At 44.5% G+C, this 26,156-nt stretch overlaps 1 protein-coding gene across 1 annotated transcript; it reads left to right on the plus strand.

Moving 5' to 3' along the window:
- The first annotated feature begins 1,914 nt into the window (after positions 1-1,914).
- Positions 1,915-21,377, plus strand: MSL2 (MSL complex subunit 2). The gene is made up of 2 exons (XM_032992613.2): positions 1,915-2,687; positions 17,809-21,377. Exons 1-2 carry the CDS (start codon positions 2,546-2,548, stop codon positions 19,404-19,406), a joined length of 1,740 nt encoding a protein of 579 aa, XP_032848504.2. The 5' UTR covers positions 1,915-2,545; the 3' UTR covers positions 19,407-21,377.
- The last annotated feature ends 4,779 nt before the right edge of the window (positions 21,378-26,156 follow it).

Genomic DNA, 26,156 nt, shown 5'->3' on the forward strand with positions numbered 1-26,156 from the left:
AATCCAAACCTACTTATTTAGCTCTATCAGGGAATGTAAGAATAGAGCAGAATAATGTTGTTGATAGGGTTACTGAGGTTTGGTCCTGGAACACTACTGAGGGCAACTGCTGAAGCCAGCTCATACACAATACCCTGAGGGAGTATATCCCAGAAATTAGACAAGACTGGTAAAACTCTTTGGATGTCGGGTGTCAAGTAAGTACTTTGTGTAACAGCCAGAGCAGCGCAGGATATAGTAGGGAGGGGTTGACATGAGACTGTTCGGGACACTCTGTGTCTCCAGAGGATGTGATACAGGGAGGTGTATATGAGAATGTGTACTTGGTGGGAAATTGCTTAAATGTTATTTCAGTTTGTTGGCTTGGTTCAGCGCATAAGGTGTTCCTGGCAGTAAGTTGAAGGAGAAATTGGGCGTTTTACAGGCAATATCCACATAGGCTGAAAGTGAGAGTGAAGATGCTATGCCATGAAATGAAGTCAGGTTAGGGATTGAATGTGTACAAGAGTTATGGTCCAGAAACGGCCTATTGGGTGTTTGCAGGGAGCTCAACAGGGAGGTGGGGGTGGTGTTGGTAAGCATGTTAATGTGGGAGATGCACCCAGTGAGCACACAGGGGCTGTATGTGGTGTGTGTGAAAACAGCATCAGGTGAGGAATGAGCTGTACGGTTTGATGAGGACCAGAAGCGCTAAATGTGTATTTGGAGTCAAGACGCAAATTCCTGTATTTTGGATGCATGATCAGTTTAAGTTGGGCTGAAAAGCTGGGGCAATTCCTGAAGGGAAGAGGGAACAGAAAGATACAGGTGGAGCTCCTTGATTATTTTAACATGGTCACCTCTAGGTGAACACAGAGACAAGCGGGGAAAAGGAGAGGTTCTATCAGACATTTCCCCAAAAGGCCAAACAGAGAAGCAGGGAGAGGGCCGCCTTGATGGCACTGGCAGCGTTGAAACACAGGATCTGGAGGGGAAAGGAATGGCCTCGGTGGTCCTTACAGTGGGAATATCAGAAGTTCCCTCCGTACATTCCCAGTGATCTAAAACCTGGCAAAGCTAAATAAATCCCTCCTGTGCCCATCTCTTGGTCATACCTGCCCCAAGTCTGTGGATCCACTGCTGCATTAGACGCTGGGGTCTCCGAAGCGCTGGTGCGGGCAGCAGGAACACTTGTGACAAACGTCCACCGACTCAGCCGTGTGTGGGCAGCTGGTGCGTGTCCAGGGGGGCACCCAAACCCCACCCGAGCAGGGTGTGATGTGTGCTCCTCGGGACGGAGCTTCCGAGGACCTGCCGGGCCCTGCAGCTCTCTCGGCGCTGGGTGGGAGCGGGGCCGGTTGGTGCCCCGGAGCCTCCAGCCCCAGTAACGTGCCAGGCCTGGCTGCGGGTTCCAGGGTGGCTTGAGGCGGGGTCCGATTCCTCAGCTTGAGGGGAGGCGCTCGCCATGACGGGAGCACGAAGCCGCGTCCCCGAACCGTCAGGTGGAGGCGTCGTGTTCCCCCCACTCCTCCCACACACCGAGCGAGGGGAAAGCCTGAACGCCCGCGGGGCGGCCAACCCTTGCTCCGCGGAGCAGGCGAGGCGACGGCCGAGCCGCTGGCCGTGGCGAGCGCTCGCCCTCGCCCCTGCCCCTCCCTCCCTCCCTCCCTCAGGCGGGCGCCGCGCCCAGCCCGAGGGCGGCAGGGCAGCCCCGCGCACCGCTAGAGGGCGCTGCGCGTGCCCCCTCACGCCCGTCCCGCCCCCCCCCCCCGCGGGCTGGGCCCCCGCTGCGGGGAGGGAAGCGGCGCGGCCGCGCATGCGCAGCGCCGGGCGCCAGACGGCAGCGGCGATGGCTCCGCAGTGACGGTCGGACCTAACGGTCGCTATTGACATTGCGGCGCGGACCGGGCGGACGGACCCTGCCCCCCCCCCCCCCCCGCCCCCCGCCCCCCCTCCCCCGCAGCGCGCGCCCCCGCCCGCCCGCGCGCTCCCGCGCCAGCCTAGCGGCTCACCGGCCCCGCGGAGGGGGCCGCCGCGGTGATGCGGCCGCGCTGAGGCCCAGGTGCATCCGCCTCCCTCCTTCCCTCCCTCCCTCCCTCCCTCCCTCCCCCGCCGCCGGAGCGGGCAGCGCGGCCCCGCCGCCGCCGCCCTCAGCTGGCTTCGCGGTTCCTCCCTGCGGCCGCCGCCATGCCGGGCCGCCGCTGAGGCAGCGTCCGCTCGCGGAGGAGCAGGGCCCCGGGGAGGGCGGCCCGGCATGGCCCGCAGCCTGGAGTAGCGCCGCCGCCTTTTCCCTGCGCTGCGCGGCTGCGGGCGGGCGGGCGGGCGGGCCGAGGCCGCTGCTGGGGAGCGAGGCCCCGCTGGAGGCGGAGGAGGAGCCAGCGCGGCCCCTCTGACAGGGCCGCCGCGGCCTCCGCGCTGCCGCCGCCACCGCGCGGCTCCAGGTGGCCCCGGACCAAGGTGACACCCGGCCTGCCCCCGCCCCGGGGCCACCTGCCCCCTCGGCCGGCACGGACTCGGCGCCGCGCTTTCTTCTCACCCCGGAGCCGGCGGCGTGCGAGCGGCTGCGATGAACCCGGTGAATGCCACTGCTCTCTACGTTTCAGCGAGCCGCCTGGTGCTCAACTACGACCCTGGGGATCCCCAGTCCTTTACAGAGATTAACAAGCTCCTGCCCTACTTCAGGCAGTCCCTCTCCTGCTGCGTTTGCGGTGAGGATATTTCTTTTGTTCCCTGCACAATGAGCCTCCCCCCCCTCCGCCTTTCCCCCCCCCCCCCCCCCCCCCCCCCCCGCGGCGCTGCGGGGCGGCCCTGGGCCGCGCTGCCCGGGGAGCCCCGGCCCGGCCGCCGGAGGAAGCGCCGCGCTCGGGTTCTCCTTCCCTCCCCCGCTCCCGCCCGGGGAACCGGGCTTCACGCACGGAGCCGGCCCGGCAAACTTTTGCTCAGCCTTTGGCCGCGGAATCGCCGCTCCCGCGGAGCCCGCCCCCCCACCCCCCCCCCAACCACCGTTTTGGGAAGGGGGGGGCGGCGGCGGGGGAGCCCACGTGGGCGGGCCGCGGTTCTTCCGCGGGGGGCGGCGGCGCGGTGGGTTTGCAGGTTGGGGAAGGTGGAGTGAAAACAGGCTCCGGTTTAACCCGCCCCCGTGCAAAAACCAACCCGAAGTGGGGGGAAATCTGCGAGTAATATTGGGCAAAAAATGTAGAAAGGCGTTGGGGGGTGTGTGTGTGTGTATTTAATAGCCTGGCAAGCTGTATAGACAATAATCTGTTGTTTCTGTTGAGCGAGCCTGTTTTCCCCAAACTGCAACACTTTGTTATGGTCACTTTATTTTATAAAGCCTATGGTAGTTATTAGTGGTTATTGGAATACCCTGGTATAGTGGAGTTAATTGCTTTAAAAAAGCGATGACTAAGAGCAAGTGTGGTAAAAGATACTCAAAACAATATACAGACCGTAGAGGCAGGGAAATCAGAACTTTAAACTTTTTTTTTTTCTTCCCCCTCCTTGAAATGTAAAGAACAAAAAAGTAACTCTGATTAAAAGCCAGGAATTTTAAGCACACAGAAACAATGTTTGGATTTATATTTTTTTTTTTTTTGTGCGGGCAGATAATTGTCCTATAACCATAATTACCATAAAAAGCAAATAGGCTGAAAGTCTGCTAGGATTTCCCCGCTCCCTCCCCCCCAAAAAGAGCATTCTGCATTTTGTGGGCAAAGTCAGGCATCCGGAATTTCAGCATTACGGTCTGGGGAACATGGGCAGGAATTGCCTTCCTCTGTGTTTATGAAGTGGGGGCACGTGGCCGCTCCTGGTAGGAAGCTCTGGAATAAGCTGTCAACCCTTCTTGAACTTCCCTTTGAAGCCTTGGTCAGTGTTGGGAGAGGGAGGCTGAACTGTTAGACCTCTTAGTTGATTAATTTTGTTAATTCTCCTTTTTTTCCCTCTGGTAATTTTAAGTCCTGGACCTGTGTGTGTTTGTATTTTCCTAACAGAGTGGACTCCTGTTTGCATGTGTTTATCTTTACTAATGTGTGTGGTCGCACTAAGATTTAATCGAATTACAGGGGTTTATAAAGTTAAATATTTTATTTATTTACAGGGTCAGGATTTCAGCTGTTGAGGCTGCTGAACTAGTGTTGGATGCTTCCTATCCTGTAGCTATTGGCTCCTCCCACTTAAAGTCTTAGCACATAGAGATCTGTTTGTACTGGGAAAGAGGGAGCCTGTTCCCAGGATCACTGCATCGTCATTTCCTGAAATAATTTATCTAAGTTTTTGTTTTGGTTTGGTTTGTTTTTTTTCCCCTCACATAACCCTCATGTCAATACTGATGCACCTCTGCTCTTTATCTCTTCTTATTACCTTAGGCTCTGTTAATTCCAATTCCTAACTGTGCTTTTTTTCCATAAATCCTTCTTGACTTTGGTCAACCACCAGACTGCTTTTGCCTAAAACATATGCTAATATTTTTCTTTTTTTTTTTTTTTTTTTTTTAATAAGATATTTATGTAAGGACTACATGTTTGTAACTACTGTGCTGTCTGGCCTCTCCACTTTTAGACTGGTCTTCTGAAATGCGTTCTTTGTTCTCCTTGCCTTGACTTCTTCCCTTCTTGGCCTTTTGCAATCTTATTTTTACACTCTGTGCTATTGAAACCATCTATCTTTAATTTGTCCCTGCCCAAATTCCTGAGCTGTTTTTCCACTCTTCGGCTTTTCTTGCTTGGCTTTTATGTTACTTTCAGTTTGGTAGAGCAAACCATGCTTTTTAGTTTGTTTTCTTCTATTGACTTGTGCCTTCATGGATAGTCCTACATACAAACTACTTCTTGATGGTTCTACTTTCGCTCTTCATCTCTTTATTTTCTTTGAATTTTAAGGTTATTGCTTTGGTTTACATTTTTTTCTACTGTGGCTAGCTTTCAGATAACTGTAGCCGCTGTTTGTTTCAAATATGTTGTCTACGACTGATGCCCTGCTGTTATCTCTCTGTGTTTTGGGCTCCTGTTTGTAGTGTGGTAGCATACACAGGCCTCTGTAAATACCAGGCTCTTTGTGAAGCTGTACAGTAAAGCATGGTTTCTGTCCTACAGAGTTAGTAAAGTGTCTTTCTTGAACTTGCAGGCAGTTAGTCGTGGGAAAGTGGTCCTGCACGAGATAAAACTGTCGACTCTGGTTTTGACCAGCAGTCATAAGTCATCAGCTCAGGCTGGTAAAGGCAAATCAGCCTTCTTTTTCTTGTTCGCTTTTTGTGTTCTTTTTCTCCCATTCCTATCATGGGTGAATATTGGTGCCCCTTTCTCTCTTTGGCCCTCTGACCTTGCCTTGGTATTTTTTAAATACTTTTTTTCCTCTTGTACATGTTAGTGCTAAGAGCTATTACACCTTCTACATATTTAAGGTGGTTGAAAGCCTATCCAACTCTCAAAACCTTTTTAACTTCAGTGTTTTTAAAAAGTAATGTTTGAGTACTGAAGCAAAGATTACTTTGTGAGATGTCACCATCACAAGAGTGAGTGCTGTGACCACCCAAAACTTTACAGTGTTGTTTTCTTAAAATATTTAAAAGCTTTTCAGATGCTCACTTCTTTCTACCCTGTTTGTCTGTTTAGACCATGAGATCCAAATATCTGGGTATGGGTTCATGTGTGTGGAACTTAGAGCATTAGGTATTTCTCTTGCACAGATCTTACTAGAATGTGGTCTTGACTGTAAATGCTTAAAAATCATGCTTTGTTGGAGAAACGCTGCATGAATTATCAGTGATGCATAAAACCCCTACACTTGGTTAAAGTCTCAAGTGTTGGACTTCTCGGAGTCGCCTTGGGAAATTACTCCCCAAATTAATGCTCCTTATGTCATCAGCCTTTCCTCAGTATTTAATCTCTCTGAAAGCATTCTGTAATGCTTTGTTATGCTGTAGGTATTAATTCCACAGTCAAGATTGTCCCTTTAATTTTAGAGAATTGTTTTTAGAAGAAATTAGTGACAGCCATATAAATCAACTAACATTATTGTGCTTTCACTACTTTTTCAATGCACTAGACATAAACTAACTCGTTTTCTTTTGATCTGATAGTCTTTGAAACCAGCTCACAGAGTAGGGGTGGCAGAAGTTTTTGGACCCACGTAATTATGAAATTTTAAGTAAAGCTCTGATTTTAGATTCAGATTGGCACACTTGAAGTTCCGTGGAACATCATAACATAAATACAGTACGCCATTGTAAGTCACCTAAATCTGTTCTAGGTGGATTTGAGGTCTCTCTCTTACCGAATGGGTTATAAAGGTTAAATTATGTTGATGGTACAGCAGTGTATGTTTCTAGGATTTAAGTGTGATCATGTGACAGTTTCCTAGATGGTGGTGTAGGTAATGCATCATCCTTTTACAAGGATGTATAAGATGATATTTCCTAGAGCTTTTAAAACTAAAAATATACACTCCTGAGTGTCCATTAGACAGAAGGGACTTGTCTTATGTGTTTTGGGGATGTGAAATCTGAGTTTCAGTCTCTGGACTAAAGTGATTATTATTAAATTGCATGTTAATGCCACATTTAATTTGAAAACAGTTTAGTAGAATTTAAGCAACAAACTTCTGTGTTTTAAAAATACTGTCTATTGGGGTAAAATCTTCTTGAACGTGCCTTTATTTCAAATACTGTGTAGGTTACTGCAAGTCATTAAAATGTTCAGGGCTTTTCAGCATTAACAGCCTTTTTTGAAATTCTGTTAAAATGCATGTAAGAGCCAGATTGCCAGTCAGAGCAGTTTAGTTTTTTATCTGTGGAAAACTTCATCCCGAGACCTCTGAAAGATATTCAAAAGGTGTGTGAAAGATTGTTATTGCTGATTTAGAATGTGAAAGTGGCTTTGGGACAATAGTTTATGTTTGGCCAAGAACCCAGTTGTAGCTTGTGCTGTAGAAATACAGAATAAGAACATAGTTCTTGCTTTAAACATCTTGTAATCTAAGTAAGGGGATGTGAGACAACATGTGGTTTAAGGGAGATTAAGGGGTGAGAAGGAACAAAGAAACAACGTGACAGTACTGGCTGGTACCTTATACAGCTCCTGTCAAGTGTTTTGAGATAGCTCTTGATAATTTTAGTTAAGGGGTTGAAGGCTAAATGGTAAAGTAGCATTATGGAAGCAGCTCCCAAACATGGGGAATGGCATGGATTACCAAAGAAATAATAATAATTAAAAAATTGTCGTTTGTTTTTTTTTTTTTTTATACAAAGATTAGTGTAGGGATGTTATTTCCATCCTGCTCTTGTGTAAAAGTACTAGCCTCATTTTTGAAAGTTTTGTACTGTTAGTGTAAGTTAAGTCTTACGGAACTCATTCTGCTAGCTAGGTGTGAAATTTCTCTATAGTTGCTGGTATACTGAGTGGTGTACAATTGTCCATCTTTGTACCATCTTGTCTGTGTTGTTGGACCTGCGAGGGCTCCTCCTCTTCTTCTTTGCCCTTTGCTGAGCTAATTCTCCATCAGTTCTGCAGTTCTGACTCCTTCCACCCCTATGCCAGTGCATGGTGTGACCTCCTCTGGACCCTTGTCTGTAACTCTTTAGTGGTGGTGGTATCCCTCTCAAGGAGAATTTATCAGTACAGGCTATGCTCTGTCATTGGGAAATTGTGGATTAGACCTGTATCATTTCAGTAAGCTTTCATGTGAAAATATTTACAAGTATCTAAGGGAAGAAGCACCACAAGTGAGTGGAATGCAGGTGAATTTATGGCTCTAGAGTAAACGAAGTCTTTTTTTCGCTGATAGTATTAAGACAATCTGAGGCATGCAGCAGTTAAGTCATGTCCTTCAGAGAAGAGAAGGTAGTTGGGTGACACCTAAATAGATTTCTAGAAAATTAGATTTCCGGTCACAGAGCTGGACGAAGGCAGAAGAAACAAATTCCCACTACTAATAAACTTAATTATATGCATGATACTGGATTTTCTGTTTGGGATGTGAGCCATGACTAAGTGAGTTAAGCCTGGATATCAGAGTTTTGAAGTGAAAAAGCGTATTTAAGTTTTGTGATGGAAAAGTTTAGCCTAGAACTCTCATTCCTTGTCCATTCTCTGTAGATTAAGGAGAGTGAAGGCTGAATCATGATTCGTGCTGCCAGATCTGAGTTGCCTTTTATATTTGAAAAGCAGTCTGTATTGGTGGGTTTTTTTAGGTATTTTTTCATAGTTCAATGATGAAAAAATATTGTCCAGAGATCAAATATTGGTAGTTTTTTTAAAAGTATGTTATTTTCAATTTAAAAATTACATGAGTGGTTGCCAAAATACTTCTGAATTTCTGAAGAATGCGCAAAATAACCACAATCTCTGAAACAACCATTGAGCAGCATGGACTACGGGACTAAGTACCTATCAAATACTTTCTGCTGCAGCTATTCTCATTCTTATTTTTTTGGAGATAATCAGCATGGACAGTTGTCTATAAAATGTCCACTTGCACATCTCTGAATACACTCATTTTTAGCCATAGAACACGTTGGATGATTTCTCTTCCTCTTAAAATCTCTCTGCTTAAATTCACTGTTTCCCTTTCCTGTGTTTAAATCCTGTGTGTGACTCCTGGGAGAACTGCTTTTTCAAGGTTGTCTGAATTGCACTGCATAAGTTTTGATAACATAAAATTCTAGCAGTTGAATTTAAATTGGTTTCTAAACTAAAAATGTTCCTTTTTCTTAGAACAAAATTGAGGAGTAGGAAGAGAAGTAACTGTGGTTTCCACTGTAACAGCTGGTTGATAGTGGGCTCCAAAAGAAGGTTGCAAAGTGAAGATTGCAGTATTGTCTTCTGATGTGACTTGAGATGGGAGTGTGTTTCTCACTGAGGCAATGGGAGATGATGGATGGGTTTTGATGGTCGCCTGAGGATATTGCTTAAACCATTTGTGTTTCAGAGTGTTTAAAGAAAAGTTAATGTGTTGCCAAGAGGCATCTTTATTGAGACAACTTGGTGGCCGAATCTATGGGCATAGTGCACTCAAACAGAAATTTCTTTGGTTTTGTTTTCTTACTATGTTATGATTTACAGATTAGGTTGAATAAATATGGAGTGAGCAGTTGCTGGGTATTATGCTGGAGTTCTTTGTGAGGCCAGGAAAGATTCTTCGCATCTAGTGTGTGGCTTCAGAAATAAGGCACAGCACAGCCCTTCTTGAGCATCGTGCTTTCCAGATAGTAAAGATTTCCCTGCTCTTATGGAGGAATTCACTTTGAAGTCCTTTGGTGATGTCATTTGTTATTCTTTGTCTCCTGAGCCTTGCAGTCACAGCAGAGGGCTTGCTCTGTCTCTAGTCGCCTTGAAGAGCACAGCTTTAAGATTGCACGGTTAATCTTGATGGTGCAAGCATTTTTTGTTTGGTGGGGAAAAAATAGTTTTCATTACTTTTTTGTTTGCTCAGAGAATGTGATCAACTTGTTCTATAACTTTCAAATCAAGTTTTAGCTCTTATGAGTGTTTATACTGCATAGAAACATGTTAAATTAGTCTTATACCCATAGGAGAAATGTTAACTTTGCCATTTAAAACCTCTTAAAATATATCAACCTTGACTTTTGGAAAACATCATTACGTGAAAATTTTACATTGGATGGTATAAAAGATGAATTTATCAATCTTTTTAAAGCCTGTTCATTAAAAAGTTTGAACTTTGCCACGTAGTTTGTTAAAAATACATTTAGAAATTTTCCAGTCAGTGATTTTGTAAACACAAAGACTTTCAAACAGAAATATAACTTTGACATAGGACTTAATAAAATATGTTCTGTTGTTTATTATGCAAGGGGTGGAGTCAGGAACAAAGCAGTCCCTTCTACAGTTAAAATGCAACTTGTCATATTTCTGGGGTTTTTCCTTGAACTTTAGCTAAAGAGGTTGACTGTATTTCTCCAGATATGTAGAAAAATAGCCTAACTGTATTCTTACTGTGGTTAATTTGGGTTCCCATGGTGTTCAGACAAAAATAGTGCAGTTTTTATTTTTCTAGGGAGTTATACAATCATTAATTCTTCAGTCACAACCATCCCTATATGAGGGTAATAATTTCTGTAACTAATTTTTCGTAGTTGTTTGTTGATGGACGATGCTCAGAAGCAGCCGGCAGAGGTTTTCTCTGCTGCTCAGAGGATAAAACTTTGAAATAAGTTTGTTTGGGGTTTCTTATGCTGTTTTGTGTGTCCCCCACGTTTCCATTTCACCTGACAGGGAATCTGTCAGTGTTTGTGAATGTCTTTGGACAAATTCTAGAGGTACTGTTGTAGGTATAGTGATTTGACAGCAAGATAGTATTTCCTCCTCAAAATACCATCATTTAGTTCACAAGTAAACTCTTACCGTTTCATATCTGAAAAAGGGTTGTTTGCTAAAAGTCTTCTTCTATTTCTAGTTTTTGGCTGAATGAAGCTATTTGTCTACCAAACCTTATCTCACAAAAAAAACACTAAAGGATAAGTACATTTCTAGTGTTGTCATCGTGAGCTCCTCTTCCTTACAATCTCTGTTTTGTAGACGTAGGTTCAAGGTTTTGTGCTAGTGATACCGCAGATGTCCTGCGTCTTCATGCCTCTCAGCCAAGCGTGTGGGTGCTACAAATGCTGACTTGTTTTCTGAATGCTGGGAAGTGGGTGTAGGATATCTGGGTGATAGGCGGCACCTCTGCCAGGTGATCCAGTAGGTTTCTGTCTGATGAGAAAAGTTGTCAAACGTTTTTCTAACTGGGACGGTTTGTCAGGGCAGGGGTAGGACAAACCTCCATCCGGTGAATCTGCTTCTTGACTTTGGTACAGTATTTGTAAAATGTGTCAACCAGACCGTGGTTCAAGCCCACCATCTTGCCTGTATGGTTTGGGAGGGGTTTGGGAGGGCTTGAGATTTGTGGAAGGAGACCTTCTCTTGTCCTTGGCAGTTGTCCCTTGCACTAAGCTCTCTTGAAGTTCCTCTGGTTTTGAGTGTATCTAGTTACTTTTTTTTTTTTGTAAGCATCCAGACCTTTCACTCATATAAAACAGATCTTACACTTCTGTTTTATTTTTCTGCAGATGGTCAACAGATCTTTTCGCTACTTACCATTATGCCTGCCTGTTTATTGTCAGATAGTTTTGCAAATAGTGCTTCTAGGTGTTTTACCAAACTGTGAAAGTGCTACTGCTTTTATGATTTTTCTTTTGCATGATTTGCTTTGAAACCTCGTTACCTGTTCTTCAGTTGGATCTAGCTGATCATTTCATAGATGAGAAGATGCTGTGTGGGGTTGAAGAAGGGAGCACTGCAGGGATGCTGGGGGGAGCAAACCTTTTCCTTTCAGAGGCTGCTTCAGCTGAAGGGCTTGAGCTGCAGGTAGATGGAGAGCTGAACCTCAAAAAGTCTGTCAAGTGGTATTGCCAGCCAGTGCGAACAAGCTCCCGTCCTTCAGGAGGTGGTTAACTGAAGCTTGAATATAGCAATTTGTTAGAGCTTACTGCCTGTTGCTAATTATTTTAGTAGAAACAATCAGATGATGTTTAATCCAGAAATGAAAATGCTGGAAGTGTAGCAGTCCAACTGTTGAACATCCAGCTTCTGGTTATTACTTTGAGGTGCTTGCCACACATTAATTTTAAGGGTAACACAGAAGTGTATGTGTGCTTCATCGGATTGATTATAGCTTCCTGGTTTTTAACAATTGCTAGGTTCACAGAGCTGTACGATTTCTATCTGACTAATCCAAAGTTCACAGAAGCTTGTCGTAATCTTGGTTTAAAAATGAAATCATGGTCATTATACTGTTAACGGGTTAACTGGTGTGCAGGTGAACTTCTTTCTTACTTTCCTTCTTACCATCATCTCCTCTTCTTCATGGATGCCAGTCCTGCTTTTGTGTTGTGTAGCAGATATGCCACTTCAGTCAGGTAGGGAGTGAAAGGAGCAGAAGGCTGGGCTTTCCACTTGCTTGCTTCAAACTGTAAACCGAGGGTGATTTCTGGAGATAGAAATGCAATTGAGGATTAAAGACTGTTTTGGCAGTCAAATGTTGGAGATTAAACCCAGTGATACGTTTATTTTAACTTGTAACAGAATTTGACATCATCATTTTTTCTAGTTTCCTTCATCAGATTAAGACTTAATAGTTACATCGTTCTGAAGTTTTTCCGAGTTGTTAAAAAAGGCAATATATTATGTTTCAGTAGGCTTTTCCAAGGACCCTAAATTAGTTGTGTTTAGCCCTTTTTCTAGGGCGCTATATTTCTGCCTTTGCTGTGGATAGATGAGAATGGAATGGAATGGAAGGAGGTGACCTGTTTTCATTCAAGTCTGTCCTCTCAGTGAATTTCACCGATTGGGAGCACATTTGCTGGATGTGTACACCTAACAATTGCTTTGATTCCCAATTCTTTGCCTCCCTTTGGTCTCTGAGATAAAATTTGCAGATGCTTCCCCTCTTCCTGCAGCTGTGAAGTAATGCTCATTAAGGAACACAATAGGAAGTATTCCTTGTGGTTTAAATGACCTCCCTCCTGGTAGCAGCCTTTCCAGGACAGCTGTGATATTTTGTAAATAATAAATTACAAGTATTTCCTCTGTATATGCTGCTTATTAATTGTAAGTGCTCGTATTAATGTAGATGTTTAGGAAACTTTCTTGAAAGTAGGATACTTAAGAGCTGATGTTGTTTAGGGAAAAGCCTCTTAATGGAAGGTTTGTAAGAATGTGATTTTTGCTTTTGGTGTATTAATATACCCCTTGCAAAAGAGGGTGAGAAAAGACGAGGCAAAGTTTAGTAATACCAAGCTATTTAGGGTAGTAAATATGAAGGCCTGCATTGAGTAATCGTGGAAGGATCTTATGCGGATGAATGACTGTGCAATAAAATGACAAATTAAATTTAGCTTAGATAAATAATAAATTATAAACATGGGGAAAATATTAACTTCTCAGAGCCCGCCATATTTATATCTTGCAGATCTATATAAATTTATAGAAGGGGGTAGCACTGATGGCTACTGGCTAAAAGCAAGATCTTGGCCTCGCAATAGCAAACTCTGAGAATATCAGCTCAGAATATCAGAAGATAGTATCAGAAAAACAAACCAAATGCTAAAAATCAGGACTGGAATAGAGAATAAAGTGGGGAATTTTTATTATGGCACTGTGTAAAGCTGTGGTTCACCCGTGTCTTACACTGTTGCAGTTGTGGTCCCCTCATCTCAAAAAAGGACTGTGGAAGAGTCAGGAGAAGGGTGATCCAATGTAAGGGGCAGCTTCTGTACAGTCTCCAAAAGAGACAACTTGGAGGGTTACGTGGTAGATGTCTGTAAAACTGAGTAATGTGGAAGGGAGGGATAGGGATTGACTGCTGCCTCATCCAACACAGGAACCTGAAATTGTCAAGTGAAACTAGTAAGAGTCATGTTCAGAACAAAAAGGTCCTTCTCAGCACTACAGATTGCTGATCAGGGACCTTCTTGTCAAAGCCTGCTGTGATGATGTTTGAAATAGTTAAAGAGGAGATGAAGCAATCTGGGGGTCACTGACTGCATGGAAACTCCATCTCCCGTGAGAAGCATCTCGGCTAATAATGGTTAAAAGCTGGGCAAGTATTAAGAGTTTACTTTCCCTGTTCTTACTCTGTGCCCAAAGTGTCTGCTTTTGGCCACCAGCGAGACGGCCTGCTGCGCTAGATGGATCTTTGGTCTAACTCAGTATGGCCATTCTTAGGAGTCTGAGGATGGGCTAGGTAGCATCTTGGAATCCTTCCTGGCTTTATTTTCATGGTGGACATCATAATCTTAATCTGGGAACATCTGGTAATTTGCACCATCAAATGAGTGTGATTTCTTGGGAGTCTGTACAATCCAGCAGTTGGGAATGTCCCAGGGCTTAGTGCCTCCAGATTCTGGGGAGCAGCTCAGGTGTTGTCTTTCCGGGACAGTGCTGCTGACTTAATGCCATTCCCTGAGTATTAAAAGTACTGAAACTTAATTTTCTGTGAATTTGCATCTCATGGTTGACTTTTTTTATTTTTAGCTTAACGATGCTAAAGCTGAAGAGAGTGGTAGGTGCCACAGAATCCATACAAGAGAGAAACTTTGACTGAAGAATGAATATTCAATGAGATATGAGCTCAAACTGAAAATATTCCCACAGCTCAGGCATTCCTAATGTCTCTCCCATGTAGGTTGCCTGGCATTTACTGAGAGTAGAACTCCCTCTGTTCTGTCCTTCAGTGAGAGCGTGTAAAGTGTTTTGTCGGTCCGTCTGGGTTTTTTTTCCACAAAGCTTCTGGAAATTTAAATTTTTCAGTATCCTCTTTTAGCATTCGTACTCATTCAACAGTTTCAGGCAAATTTGTTTTGGGAGAAATAAAATGCACAGTTGGTGGTGCCTTTTTTTATTTAAATCTAATAAAAAGGTAAATTGGTATATTGTTTATTTTGTCCCATCTCTGAAGTATTTTAGTACTTCATGATCTGTAAAGCACTGATCATCATAACTCATCATCTGTGCTGGGTTTCTGTGGTGCGGTTTTCGGTAGCAGGGGAGGGGGCAGCAGTGTTGACCCCTGTGAGAAGCTTCTCAGAAGCTCCCCCGGCTCCATGTGGCTCCCCTCTCACTGGAGACAGACCTCCATCAACCTTCTCCGCAGCGAGTCCTCCCCACAGGATGCAGCTGTTTGAATTAAAGTGATGCTCTTTTTTTTTTTTTTTCCCTTTTCTTCCTCTAATGGGTCTGTCTTTTGCCCGTGACCATAATGGGTGAGCCGCCCCTCCCTGTCCTCTGGATTCCCAGGCCTTTTTGCTTCATTTTCTCTTTGCCATTCCGGAGGGGGAAGGGGTGAGCGGACGGCTACCTGGTGCTCAGTTGCCCTCTGGGCTCAAACCAGGACGTCATAAGTAGCAAAAAGAGGCTAAAGGTAGACCAAGGAGCAAGCCCAAGGGCTTTGTTTCATTGCATATCGATGCTGGTGGGCTCTCGGTGGACGCGCGTAGTTTTACGTTGGGTTCTGAAGTCTCAAGGCATTAAACGAACGAGTGTTGGGTGTGTTTGCCTCCTGCACTGGTCGGGGCATGGCTTTCTGCTTGTCCTGTTGGAAAGACTCAAGGTCTAGAAGGGATGAGCAGTTGTTTGTGAACTCCTTCTGCTGAAGGACACGACTTCTGAGACTAGCTGATGTGATTTAAAGCTTTCTTTTGTTTTTTCCCGTGGGAGTTAAGGACTTTGCTCACAAAATCAAATCCAGTCTTGGGACCGTGATGGACATCTCTGCCTGCCTTGCTGTTTATAAAGTGTCATTTAAAGGGAACTTAAAAAAAAAAAATTCCACTGCATGTTGGATTGTGTGACTTTATGTTCCATCTGTCAGCTTTAAATCTTCACTGCTTAACTTGGAGAGTGTTTTGCTATCGCCTTCTCACGGTGGGGTCTTGTGTAGTCACCTCTCCTCATTAGATAAGCAAAGAAAAGTTAAATACCTACTCTTTGGTCATGAAGTGCATTTCATGACAAGTGTGGCTGTAATTGTGCTTTGAGCCCTTCCCTGTTCTACAGCTTCTCCCATACAATGTTCCTCCTGCATCGCTTTCAATTAGCTGTGGTCAAACACGCTGCGCTTCCCACGGCCCCTGCTCCAGTCACACTCTAATGACAGTTCTCGTTATTTGACACTGTGTAGATGGGCACCACCTGCCAGCTTTCTAAACAATTATATTTTCTCTCCATTTATTACAAAAATTACTACGTAATGATGACTTCAGTGCTGACTCTTATTTGTTGCTCAAAACCCAGTTTACATCAAGCCACCTTCACTGAAAGATGGCTCAGGTGGAGGGAGGGCTGGGGCAGCCCTTTCCCAGAGGTACCAGGGAATTCAGATTTCAAAGGGAAAATGGGATAATCTGCTCACTCATGGATTTCAAGTGTTGCGGAATTACTGTGCTAATTTCCTGTTGAAACACACACAAAAAGTTGCATTTTGTAAAGGGGTTTGAATAGCGAAAAGTACAGAGGGCTGGGTTAGAAAGAGGGATGGAGCATTTTGACAAAAGATACAGAGCGAGGGACAAGTTTCATATTTTAAGTGCTGCTACAGCAAAGGGTTAGTGTAGTGTGTCTTGCTCTTCTACCTGAGGGCTTAGATTCCAGCCTAAAGTAATACCAGGTAGAAAGGTTGGGTTTTACTACTTAATTGATAACTCAGTCCACTTGACTAGGTCCAGTTAATTACATCCCTTCAAAGAATCTGTGATGGAATCACAATTGTGTGATTAAAAGTTTCTTGGCAAGTGAGCGATGAGAGAAAATATCTTCATATTTTATATGATTTTTTAAATCTCACTCTGTTTTAATATATGTATTTTGCTTTCTCTTCCCAAATTGTTTAATTTTATTCATTTGTTCGTAACCACATGTTTTCGCTTGGGAAAATCTGGGTGAGAATTCACTGATGGTTGTAACTCATCCAACAAAGGCTCCTTATGGGGAGAAAGGTCTGATCGAAGCTGAAAATCTGCTGCTTGGAAAGGAGGGGGAAACCTGTTGCCGTAGAAGACTATAGATAGTCTGAAATGCAATTTAGGCGTTAGAATGTCTGGGCTAGAGCTGGCTAGAAATAGCAAAGCAATACTGACATTTTCTGGATCTAGCTACTAGTTGGATTATTTCTGTGCAGAATTTCAGTTACCTTTGTTTTTCCTATTTTATCCTTATCCGTTATTCGTTTTGTTCTTAAGAAAAAACAAAAACATTAATTTGGGTTTTTACAGTTTCAGAAATCTGGAGACATAACCTTCCAGATTGTCAGGACTGGGTGTCTGAAACTTTTCTGTGCTGTCAGGTGTGTTGATTCCTTTAGCAACTGATTTTTATTAGTTGTTTATTCTTAACAGTAAGATCTTGGGGAAAAATCCTTCCGTCTGACTTCTTCACTCCTGCCTGGGACGTGAGCTGATGTTGACACTTGAACATATTTCAGCATCATGGCTGTGACAGTACCACTGTTTCACTGATACGTGTCTGTGGAATTGGAAAATCGGGAGCCACCACTCCCCAGGATGTGTTAATAGTTGCCACGTTGCACCTTCTGGTTTGGCACAAGAGTAATTTATTGGAAAGCAATATTATTTTTTATTTTATTTTTATTCAAATACACTACTAAGTGGGTTTTTTTAGTGTTTATAAGAATTCATGGGGTCCATTTAACTGTTTTTGTTGCTTGCAGAGTTAAAAACTTTGTGCTTTTTTCATGGCATAGAGTGTCACAAAGCTAGTTTCTATTTTTAGTCCCAGCTAAATGAAAAGTAAAACAAAGTCTGCTATGTCTTTCCTTTTGGGGCTGATATGTCTTCATTTTCACATTCCTTTTACATTCATTTTTACATTTCCTCTGCTCCGTTGCCATTTGTTTTCACTAATTGCATTAAAACCTCTGCGGTAGCTCTTCATGGGAGTTTATTGTTGCACTTCTGGTAAATTCATAGAAATCTTGTGTGTGTTGTACGTTTCAATGGAAGAAGCTGCTGAAGGGGATGGGGGACGGGTAGTGGTTTGGTTGTGAGTATTTAAAGGCTGCAGCAGCACAACAAATTATGGTGTGATGGTTTTCTTCTGTTTTTTTTTTTTTTTTTTTTTTTTTTTAATTAATGTTGTTTTAAAACCAGATACGGCAGCTGTGAAAAGTTTTACAGGCTGTTGTTTGGATGGTGGGTTTTCTTGTGATTTACTGAACTTTTAAAGGCACTTTTTCTGGTAGTACAAAAAAATGTATCCCATGCTATCCTGGAAACCTGCCTTGAGTCCATTGTAATTGTTCTCTTTCTTTTTTCCTTAGGAAATTTGCTCCAAGACCCTATTGCTCCTACCAACTCCACATGTCAGCATTATGTCTGCAAAACTTGTAAAGGCAAGAAGATGATGATGAAACCGTCATGTAGCTGGTGCAAGGACTACGAACAGTTTGAGGAGAATAAGCAGTTAAGCATCTTAGTGAACTGCTATAAGAAACTCTGCGAATACATAACGCAAACTCCACTGGCACGAGATATCATCGAAGCAGTTGATTGTTCCGCAGATCTTTTGGCTTTGCTCAAAGACGGATCACCACTCCACGAAGAGACAGAAAAATCTTCCGATACGGGCTTGGCTTTGTGTTTGACACATTCCCCAGTACCTTCCACCTCAGAACTCACAACTGATCCTCCAGCTAGTTTTACGTCAATACCTGAAAGCACACACAACATTGATATTAGAGGTTCTGTTATCAACGGGTTGCCCAATTGTAATGGGCTTTCGGTAGATAAACTGGGAGTGAATATTCCTTCTCCCGAACACGCAAACACAATTGATGTCTGCAGTACTGGGGAGTATATAAAAACTGAAGATATCTCGAGCAGCCTGCAGCCTGTGTGTGATACAGTTTCTACTAGTGACTTGTGTACGACGGGCATTGACATCTGCAGTTTCAGTGAAGATATAAAACCAGGTGGCTCGCTGCTCCTTAGCGTTGAGGAGGTTCTCCGGAGCTTAGAGACCGTTTCAAATACTGAAGTCTGTGATTCTAATTTGCAGCCCAGCTTGGAAGCAAACATGACTAACGGCCCTTTCCTGCAGCTCTCTCCCCCACCTCTTAGCCATAACATTTTCATGTCCACAGATGCTTCTCCTCACGGAATCTCCTGTACAGCGGCGACGCCTAAGGTAGTTAAGTTAAACAGAAAGCGATCTCGATCAGAAAGCGACAGTGAAAAGGTTCAACCTCTACCCATTTCCAGCATCATCTGTGGCCCAACATTGGGAGCATCAGCTCCCGTAACAGTGAAACAGGAAAACAAAATGTCTTTGCAGCCCATTGCAACTGTACCTAACGGAGGCACTACTCCCAAAATAAGTAAAACTGTCCTCCTGTCTAACAAAAGCATGAAAAAGAATTTAGAACATGCCCCTAAGAAATCTCACCCGAAAGCCAAACCAGGGGTGCTGAAAACAAAAGACAAAGCAAAGGAGAAAGTTCCTAGTAGTAACGTTATGCCAGGAAGCCCGACAAAAACTGTGTACAAAAAGCCACAAGAAAAGAAAGGGTGTAAATGTGGTCGTGCCACCCAAAATCCAAGTGTTCTTACATGCCGTGGCCAACGCTGCCCTTGCTATTCTAACCGCAAAGCCTGCCTTGACTGCATATGCCGTGGCTGCCAAAACTCATACATGGCTAATGGGGAGAAGAAGCTGGAGGCATTTGCAGTGCCAGAAAAGGCCTTGGAGCAGACTAGGCTTACTTTGGGCATTAATGTGACAAGCATTGCGGTGCGCAATGCCAGCACAAGCACCAGTGTAATCAATGTGACAGGGTCACCAGTAACTACGTTTTTAGCTGCCAGTACACACGATGATAAAAGTTTGGATGAAGCTATAGACATGAGATATGACTGTTGAATCTTTTCTTTCTTTTCCCTGCCGTCAGTAGGGGAACTGCTACAGTTTTAAGGCAGCTATGGTTCTGTTTAACTTGCTGGAGCTCCTGCGTTTAGATCACTTGTATCAAGTGTTTTTCATTGCTATGTTATGTGTATTAGTGTCTGGGAAATAGTTGCAGATAATGGAGGAGTTACCCTAAAACTGTTTTTAGTTCTTACAGCACCTCATAGTTTGAGATCAATTGCTGATGTAAATGATTTTATCACCAGATCTTTGGCAAGGAGTATATTAACCTCATTGTATTTGGTCATGCTTTGTGCTCAGTCAAAGCTTCTGCTTAAATGAAGAAAAGTGGTATCTAGTTAGTCCATCTAAACTGTGCTAGATAATGGTGTAGAAAAATAATTACTGATTAGTTAGTCACCATTCCTAGAAAAAATCACCTAATATTCCTGTAGGAAGTGCAGCATTGAGCTGGAGAACACAGTCTGAAAAGGGTAGATCATTTCTGGTTGTGAGAACTGGTTACCTACTATGTGGAACAGTTTAAAAATAAAAAGATTAGTAATATATTGAGAAAGCTGATAGCCCAAGCAGCCGCTCAGTGTCAGACAAGGGGGTGGAAGATCAGTTGGTGAGGTGGGATGAACATCCAGCTGCTGACTCCGATACGCCATCCCCGTTCACAACACCACTCGGTTTTGTTGTTTTCTTGACAATCCCAGAGGTCACGTTCCTGATCTGTTACACCCTCTGTGCCAACTCCCTTTGTTTGACACGTTGGTGACTATTTTGGCTGGGGCAAGAAAATTGAGAAGGCTCAAGTGTTATTAGCACCATTTCCTCCTCCCTCCCCCTTTTTTTTTTTTCTTTTGAGTTCCCACTGATTTTACTGCTGTTGCTTCTAGAAGAGAGAAGGGGGCTTCGTGGGTTACAGACAGACTCCTCGGCTGATTTTTTTTCACCCCTCTCTGCTGCCAGTCAGTGCCCAGGAAATGTGGAGACTTCCACAGCAGTTACCACCGCTGGGCGGGGGGTGTTTGTTTTATTAAGTTTATACCACAATAGACCCGGGACCCATCCCCTTCAGTGTGGATCTTGGCTGACAGGCATCTTTCAGCTGGGGCAGAGGATCAGTTGCTATCTAAGATCAAATATTTTGGATGTTTGTTAGACAGAAGAAGCTATAGAACTCACTCCACCCAGAATCCATCTCGTTTTTCCCTAGTATTCTGAAAGTAGGTTTCGAAGGTCAGAGCTTTTCAACCTGGGCTGAAAGGCTCTAAAAAGGAAAAATAACACAAAATTGTCAAAGAGCTGATCTCGGGAGGTGTTAAAATGAAAGGGCCTTTGCCAGGTGTTCAGCTGTATGCAGAAATGGTTTATATCGGTGCAATCCCTAAGTAAGAGCACAAGCAGAGGAATTTAGTCTCGCATTGGCAGCCTAAAAGAGTCAGGTTACTCTGTGAAAACCGAAGTTTCTCCTCTTTAAGTAATACAGCACAAATTAAACATGGGCTGACTAGAACACAAACCATTACCTTCTAATTTAAAAGGCAATTCCTGTTTCAACAGCGTGTTAAATAGTATGTGAATTTTTTGAGTTACTTTACTGCTTCCATCTTTCCTTTTACTCATTCAACGAACCCCGCAGCGCTTTCTGACCTAACATTAGGTGCATTTTGATTTGGCACAAAGCATGTACAATGATGGTTCCTCACCTAAGAAATAAGCAAAAACCTTTGGACACAAATGACACCTCCTTTTGTTTTGTAGTGTACCATGGTGTCATTTTCTGTGAATGTGGTCAGATCTTTTTGTTGGTTTTGGTTTGTTTCTCCCCCCGTCTTTTTTGTGGGGTGGGTAGGGTGGGGGGTTAAAGCCATAGGAAGAAAAATGTGATGTACGTGTCCAGTCTGTACTTTTTTGTTTTTGTTTTGCAAGAAGAGTTGAAAAATATTTTTGATAATGAGTAAATGGTGGAAAATGCTTCTTAGTATTCTTGTCTTTATTTGCCAACCCAAGGACCCAAGATCTGTGTTTTTTAGCCCTCCTGAGATTTAACGATGTCCTATTAAAATGTATTTAGTTAAACTTCTATGTGATTTTTGTGTTGACCCAAAAGGATCCTACCATTTCCTAATTTGGTGGCTTGATCGTGACCTACTAATGTAAATCTGTTTATTAGTCCACTACGTGTAAGAAAAGTAGCCAAACCAGAGTCTGATTTAAGGGGAGAGAACTGCACAGCACGGGTTGTTTCTGAATGCTTTTGCAGAGCTGTTAAGTTTTGCTGAGATTGTTGATGGTACATTTATTAGGACTTTCATGAAATTAAATACATAGTACATTTGCTCCAGAAATGTGGGAGTACTTGGAATCTTTACTAGTATCTCACTGCTGCACTGAATATGGTACCAACAGTTGGAGAATTTAGGTCAAGTGTGTTTTGGAACTGTCGACAGGAGAGCCCTGATGGTTAATGTAAAATTGCAAATGGTAGATTCAGGTTGTTTCTAAAAACATTTCCTTTTATGCTGCCACGTTCTTGAAATGTATATTAAAATTCAAATTGATTTAATAAATGTTAGTTTTCTAATTCTATTTTGCAACTGCTAAGGGCATCACTGTGGCATATGTTGAACTTACTGTCTAAATACTACTTAGCCTGTTGATGACTAATTCTGTAATTGTTTAAATTAGGGTTGGCTCGGTTTGGTTTTCTTAACCTCCTGGCTAGTTGTTCTCGAATAAGCTGAGCAGTGGCAAAGGATCATAACGCTGCCGAAAGCAATTGCAGTGGTTCTGGTTTGCAGAGCATTGGCTTCCGTTTTGCAGCGCCACGAGCGGCGGCAACGGCCCGTGCTGGGCCCGGGCGGTGGGCAGGGGGAGCCGAGCCCCCGCGGGGAGGTGCCGGCCGAGAGCGGGCGCAGGGAGCCGCGCGGCCCCGGCCCCGCTCTGCGCCTGGGGAGCTGCGCTCGGCCTCGGCCCTGAGGAAGCTGCTCGGGGATTTCTTTCCGGTGAGGAAGCGCGTGGTGTTTCTTCCCAAGCCGCTCGGAAGGCAGCGGTCAACTTCCAAGCTTTATTAACAGAAGGAAAAAGCAGCAGTTTATCCAGTGGTTTGCTGTGGGAGTCTGCCTGCCTGAGAACATGTTGCGAGGATGAGCAGAACAGAGCTCCTGGAAGGGCCTTTGATCACGCGTAAGTGGCACAAAATTAGTCTGGTGCTTTTGAGCATCCAGATCTGAACATGCGGAAGATGCTCTTTCGAGAGAGAAGACACGTCTTTCATTTTGAAAACCTTCCTTTTGAGTGGAAAGGCTCTTTCCACCCATCACGCGTCAGTGAAATCACCGGTTGGGATTAAATCCTGGAGGCGGAGGGGGCGGGGGGACAAGGAAACAAAACTGGAAGTGAAGACCGGGACGGCGCTGGCCTTGCTGCTCGTGGAGCAGTTTGTTCACGCGGGTGCTGGGCTCGCCCTCTGCGGTGGCGGCAGGTTCGCCGGCTCCCGCCGGGCTCCCCGCAGCCGTGCTCAGTGGGTCGGGGTTCTAAAACATTATCACAAACTGAGGGGGCAGGTCACGGATGTCTTCTTGCACCCCTGCTTCCACTTGTGTCATCATCGCACCCGAGAGGCTGCCAGCACCGTAAAACTGTGTGTGGTCAGAAAAAAGCCTGTAGTTACAGGGTACCAGGAGCCTGAAAGAAAGAAATCCTGAGAAGCCTGATGTCCAAGGCAGGTACCTCTGGCACAGCACGGAGCTGCTCATGCAACTGAAACTCTGCTGGACTTTCAAGAAAAAGATCATGCAGATGTGGCACATGATTCGTGCAAAGATTCTGGCATGATCCAGAATAAAAACATCCGCACCCCGAGACATTTTTTTTTAATGTCTTTTAATTTTTATACAAATTATAAAAACTTCTGATTGCTACTAACTTTGAAAAGTGAAATAAGAAAACAGGGCAGCTTTGGGTGTTAGAATCATTCCAAGTATGTGGCACGGCTGATGACAGTCGCTCTGAAAGGCACAGAATACCATTGAGAGTAGAACCGATAATGCTGCAAGCGCATCTGCTTTGTCTGGTCTGGACTATTTTGTTTTTCAAATTGAAGTGCCACTGGTATTTTAAAGAAACCCAGAGGTCCCCACCAAAAAGCGGCTGTACTATGTACAGATTTAGGCACGCGGGGAAATGCTGACCTATCCATCTCACAGGTGAAGTTATGTGATAATGCAGTGATTCTGTTTGAGCGTTTGCATATGATGGTATTAGAAAAGGCATTAATTTTTTTATTTTTTTTCTTCATTCCACTCGCAGAAGATCCAGGAGCCGTCCTTTTTTTCAGAACAGGTTAAGATGGGGGAGCTTGGCATTTTGGTAAGTCAGCACAGTGTTAGTGCTCTGTGTTGAGGGTGAAGATGTGAGGAAGGTAAGTGGTCGGATCGCTTCTTTTCCCCAGTATTTTTGATAAGAAAGCCTGGAGTTTGGGCTTTGGCAGTCTTGCTGACAGGTAACGGGGTGGTGTGAGCTTAGCAGCAGCTGGGAAAGCAATTTTGGGGCAGCAGCGGGAGATGAAGTGAACAATAACACTCTACCCCCACCACTACAAGAGAGGTTTTACTTTTTAAATTTGAAAATCCTTTATTTGCCAAAAAAGAAGAAATTACAAAGTAAAAATACAAAGATAAAACCATGCCAGCACAAAATGTCTCCAAACTACTTTTACAAAGTATGAGAACCTTTATTGTGAAATACTCAGTTTCTAAAACCATCACCCCGTGGTACAGAGGAAAGATTAGAACAAAAGGGGAAGCACTGTTTCCATGTTCTTCTTACAGTAGCTCATGCTCTTCATTGAGGTTCATATTTGCTGCATAGACCTAAGGTACTGCGATTTAGAAACACCCTACGCCAAAAATGCTTACCATGAACAGGACACTTCAGTGACCTCTTTTTTTTTCGGCCTTTCAGGCATATTTTGTTTTAGTAACTCAGTACAGTACCTCGGTTGGAGGATCTCGCGTCAGCTTTCTTAAATATCCTCAGTTCAGGAGAGAGCAGGAAGGTTTTTCTGCAATGTTTTCTGTAACCCTGAGACTGACTGGAATTTCTTCTTTCGCTGTCCAGGTCTGTTTCGCAGCGCTGCCGCGTGGTGGCGGAGCGGCAGGAGGGGAGCTGGGTCAGTGCCCGGGGTTTGTGGAGGAAAACGGTAATGCAGGAATTGCTACTGAGGTTTTAGAAGAAGAAAAGGTAAAAATCAAGCTAGTACCATTCCAGCAGTGATTGCATGTGGTTGTATCGAGGCGTATCACCAATCTTAGTACTGCAGAGAGAGAATACTTGTGAATATAAAAATAAAAAGCACGGGTTTTGTAAGGACACAGGACTTCGTTTCGCTAGACAAAAGCAGACTAAGAGAACACAAACACAAATGTAGGGTTTTTTAATCATGCAAAACTGAATTTTACTCACTTTTCTGACTACTCATAAGGAAAAAGGAATCCAGCTCTCAGTAGACTTCAGTCTGAGCTGGGTTTACAATGAAATAAGGCATGTTCTGTCTTTAAAGGTATGCAACATCTAAAGTGGCATTTGTTGGGGTTGGGGAGGTGAAGTCAGAGTGAAGCGGACACCTGCAGGTTTTGTGTGTGGTGATTCTTGGGTTGCTTCATTCTAGAGAGCTCGCTGGCCACGGAAGCTGGACTGTGCTGCAGCCCAGCAGGGTCTGGTGTCTGCATTCACAAACGTCCTTATCTGACGCTCTGACTACCCAGAAGGAAAAGCTAAGAACTGGAACAGGAGTTCCCAAATTCACCTTGCTTAGATGCTGCAGGTGTAGAAACCGGCCATCCAGAGGAGCTGGGGACAGGGTTAAGTCACAAATGGGTGTAGAATAACACCTCTACTAATTCAGCTGTGCCTGCTGAATTCTGGTTACTTTCAAATGTGCTAGTGAGAGAGAATGGATTTCTACTCCTGGAGTAAATAATATAAATTACTCCAAGTTTTGCACTGGTACTGTGCTAGGAGTGGCTTCCACAGCTTGTCCTTTTACTCACATAAGAGGCAAAACATTTGCTGTAAGTTGTTCTTTTTTTTTTTTTTTTCTTTAATTAGCTTGGTGTGTTGAACTATTAGACAGCCTAAGCTGGGTTTGGAATCTCTTTACTTTGTCATAGCAGCAGTGAGCCTCTCCGTAGGAGAGAGGGCCTTGGGTCTGGGGACCAAAGGGCTCAGCAGAGCAGCTATGAGCTTTGTCTCAGAGCCAAACCTTGAAAAGGTAACTAATTGGTGATTTTTACCAGGCTCAGGATACTGACTTCTTTAGCCCTGTGGAGAGGGACTGGGGGTGTTGGTGGGGGGAAAACTGCCCGTGAGGCAGCACTGTGTGCTCGCAGCCCAGAACCCACCCGTGCCCTGGGCTGCAGGCAGAGCAGGGGGGGCAGCAGGGCCAGGGGGGGGATTCTCCCCCTCTGCTCCGCTCTGGGGAGACCCCCCTGCAGTGCTGGGGCCAGCTCGGGGGCCCCCAACAGCAGAAGGACACGGAGCTGCTCGAGCGGGGCCAGAGGAGGCCACGAAGATGCTGGGGGGGCTGGAGCAGCTCCCCTGGGGGGCCGGGCTGAGAGAGTTGGGGGGGTTCAGCCTGGAGAAGAGAAGGCTCCGGGGAGACCTTCGAGAGGCCTCCCAGGGCTTAAAGGGGGGGCAGGAAAGGGGGGGAGGGACTCTGGATCAGGGGGTGGGGGTAGGATGAGGCATAAG

The sequence above is a fragment of the Tyto alba genome, unplaced genomic scaffold (assembly GCF_018691265.1).
Source record: "Tyto alba isolate M040663 unplaced genomic scaffold, T.alba_DEE_v4.0 Super-Scaffold_10, whole genome shotgun sequence".
NCBI lineage: Eukaryota > Metazoa > Chordata > Aves > Strigiformes > Tytonidae > Tyto > Tyto alba.

Excerpts from the sequence above, each read along its gene's own strand:
- MSL2 (XM_032992613.2), top strand. The coding sequence starts at position 2,546 with ATGAACCCGGTGAATGCCACTGCTCTCTACGTTTCAGCGAGCCGCCTG. Across the intron at positions 2,688-17,808 it reads CCTCTCCTGCTGCGTTTGCG|GAAATTTGCTCCAAGACCCT; the intron begins GTGAGGATATTT and ends TTTTTTCCTTAG.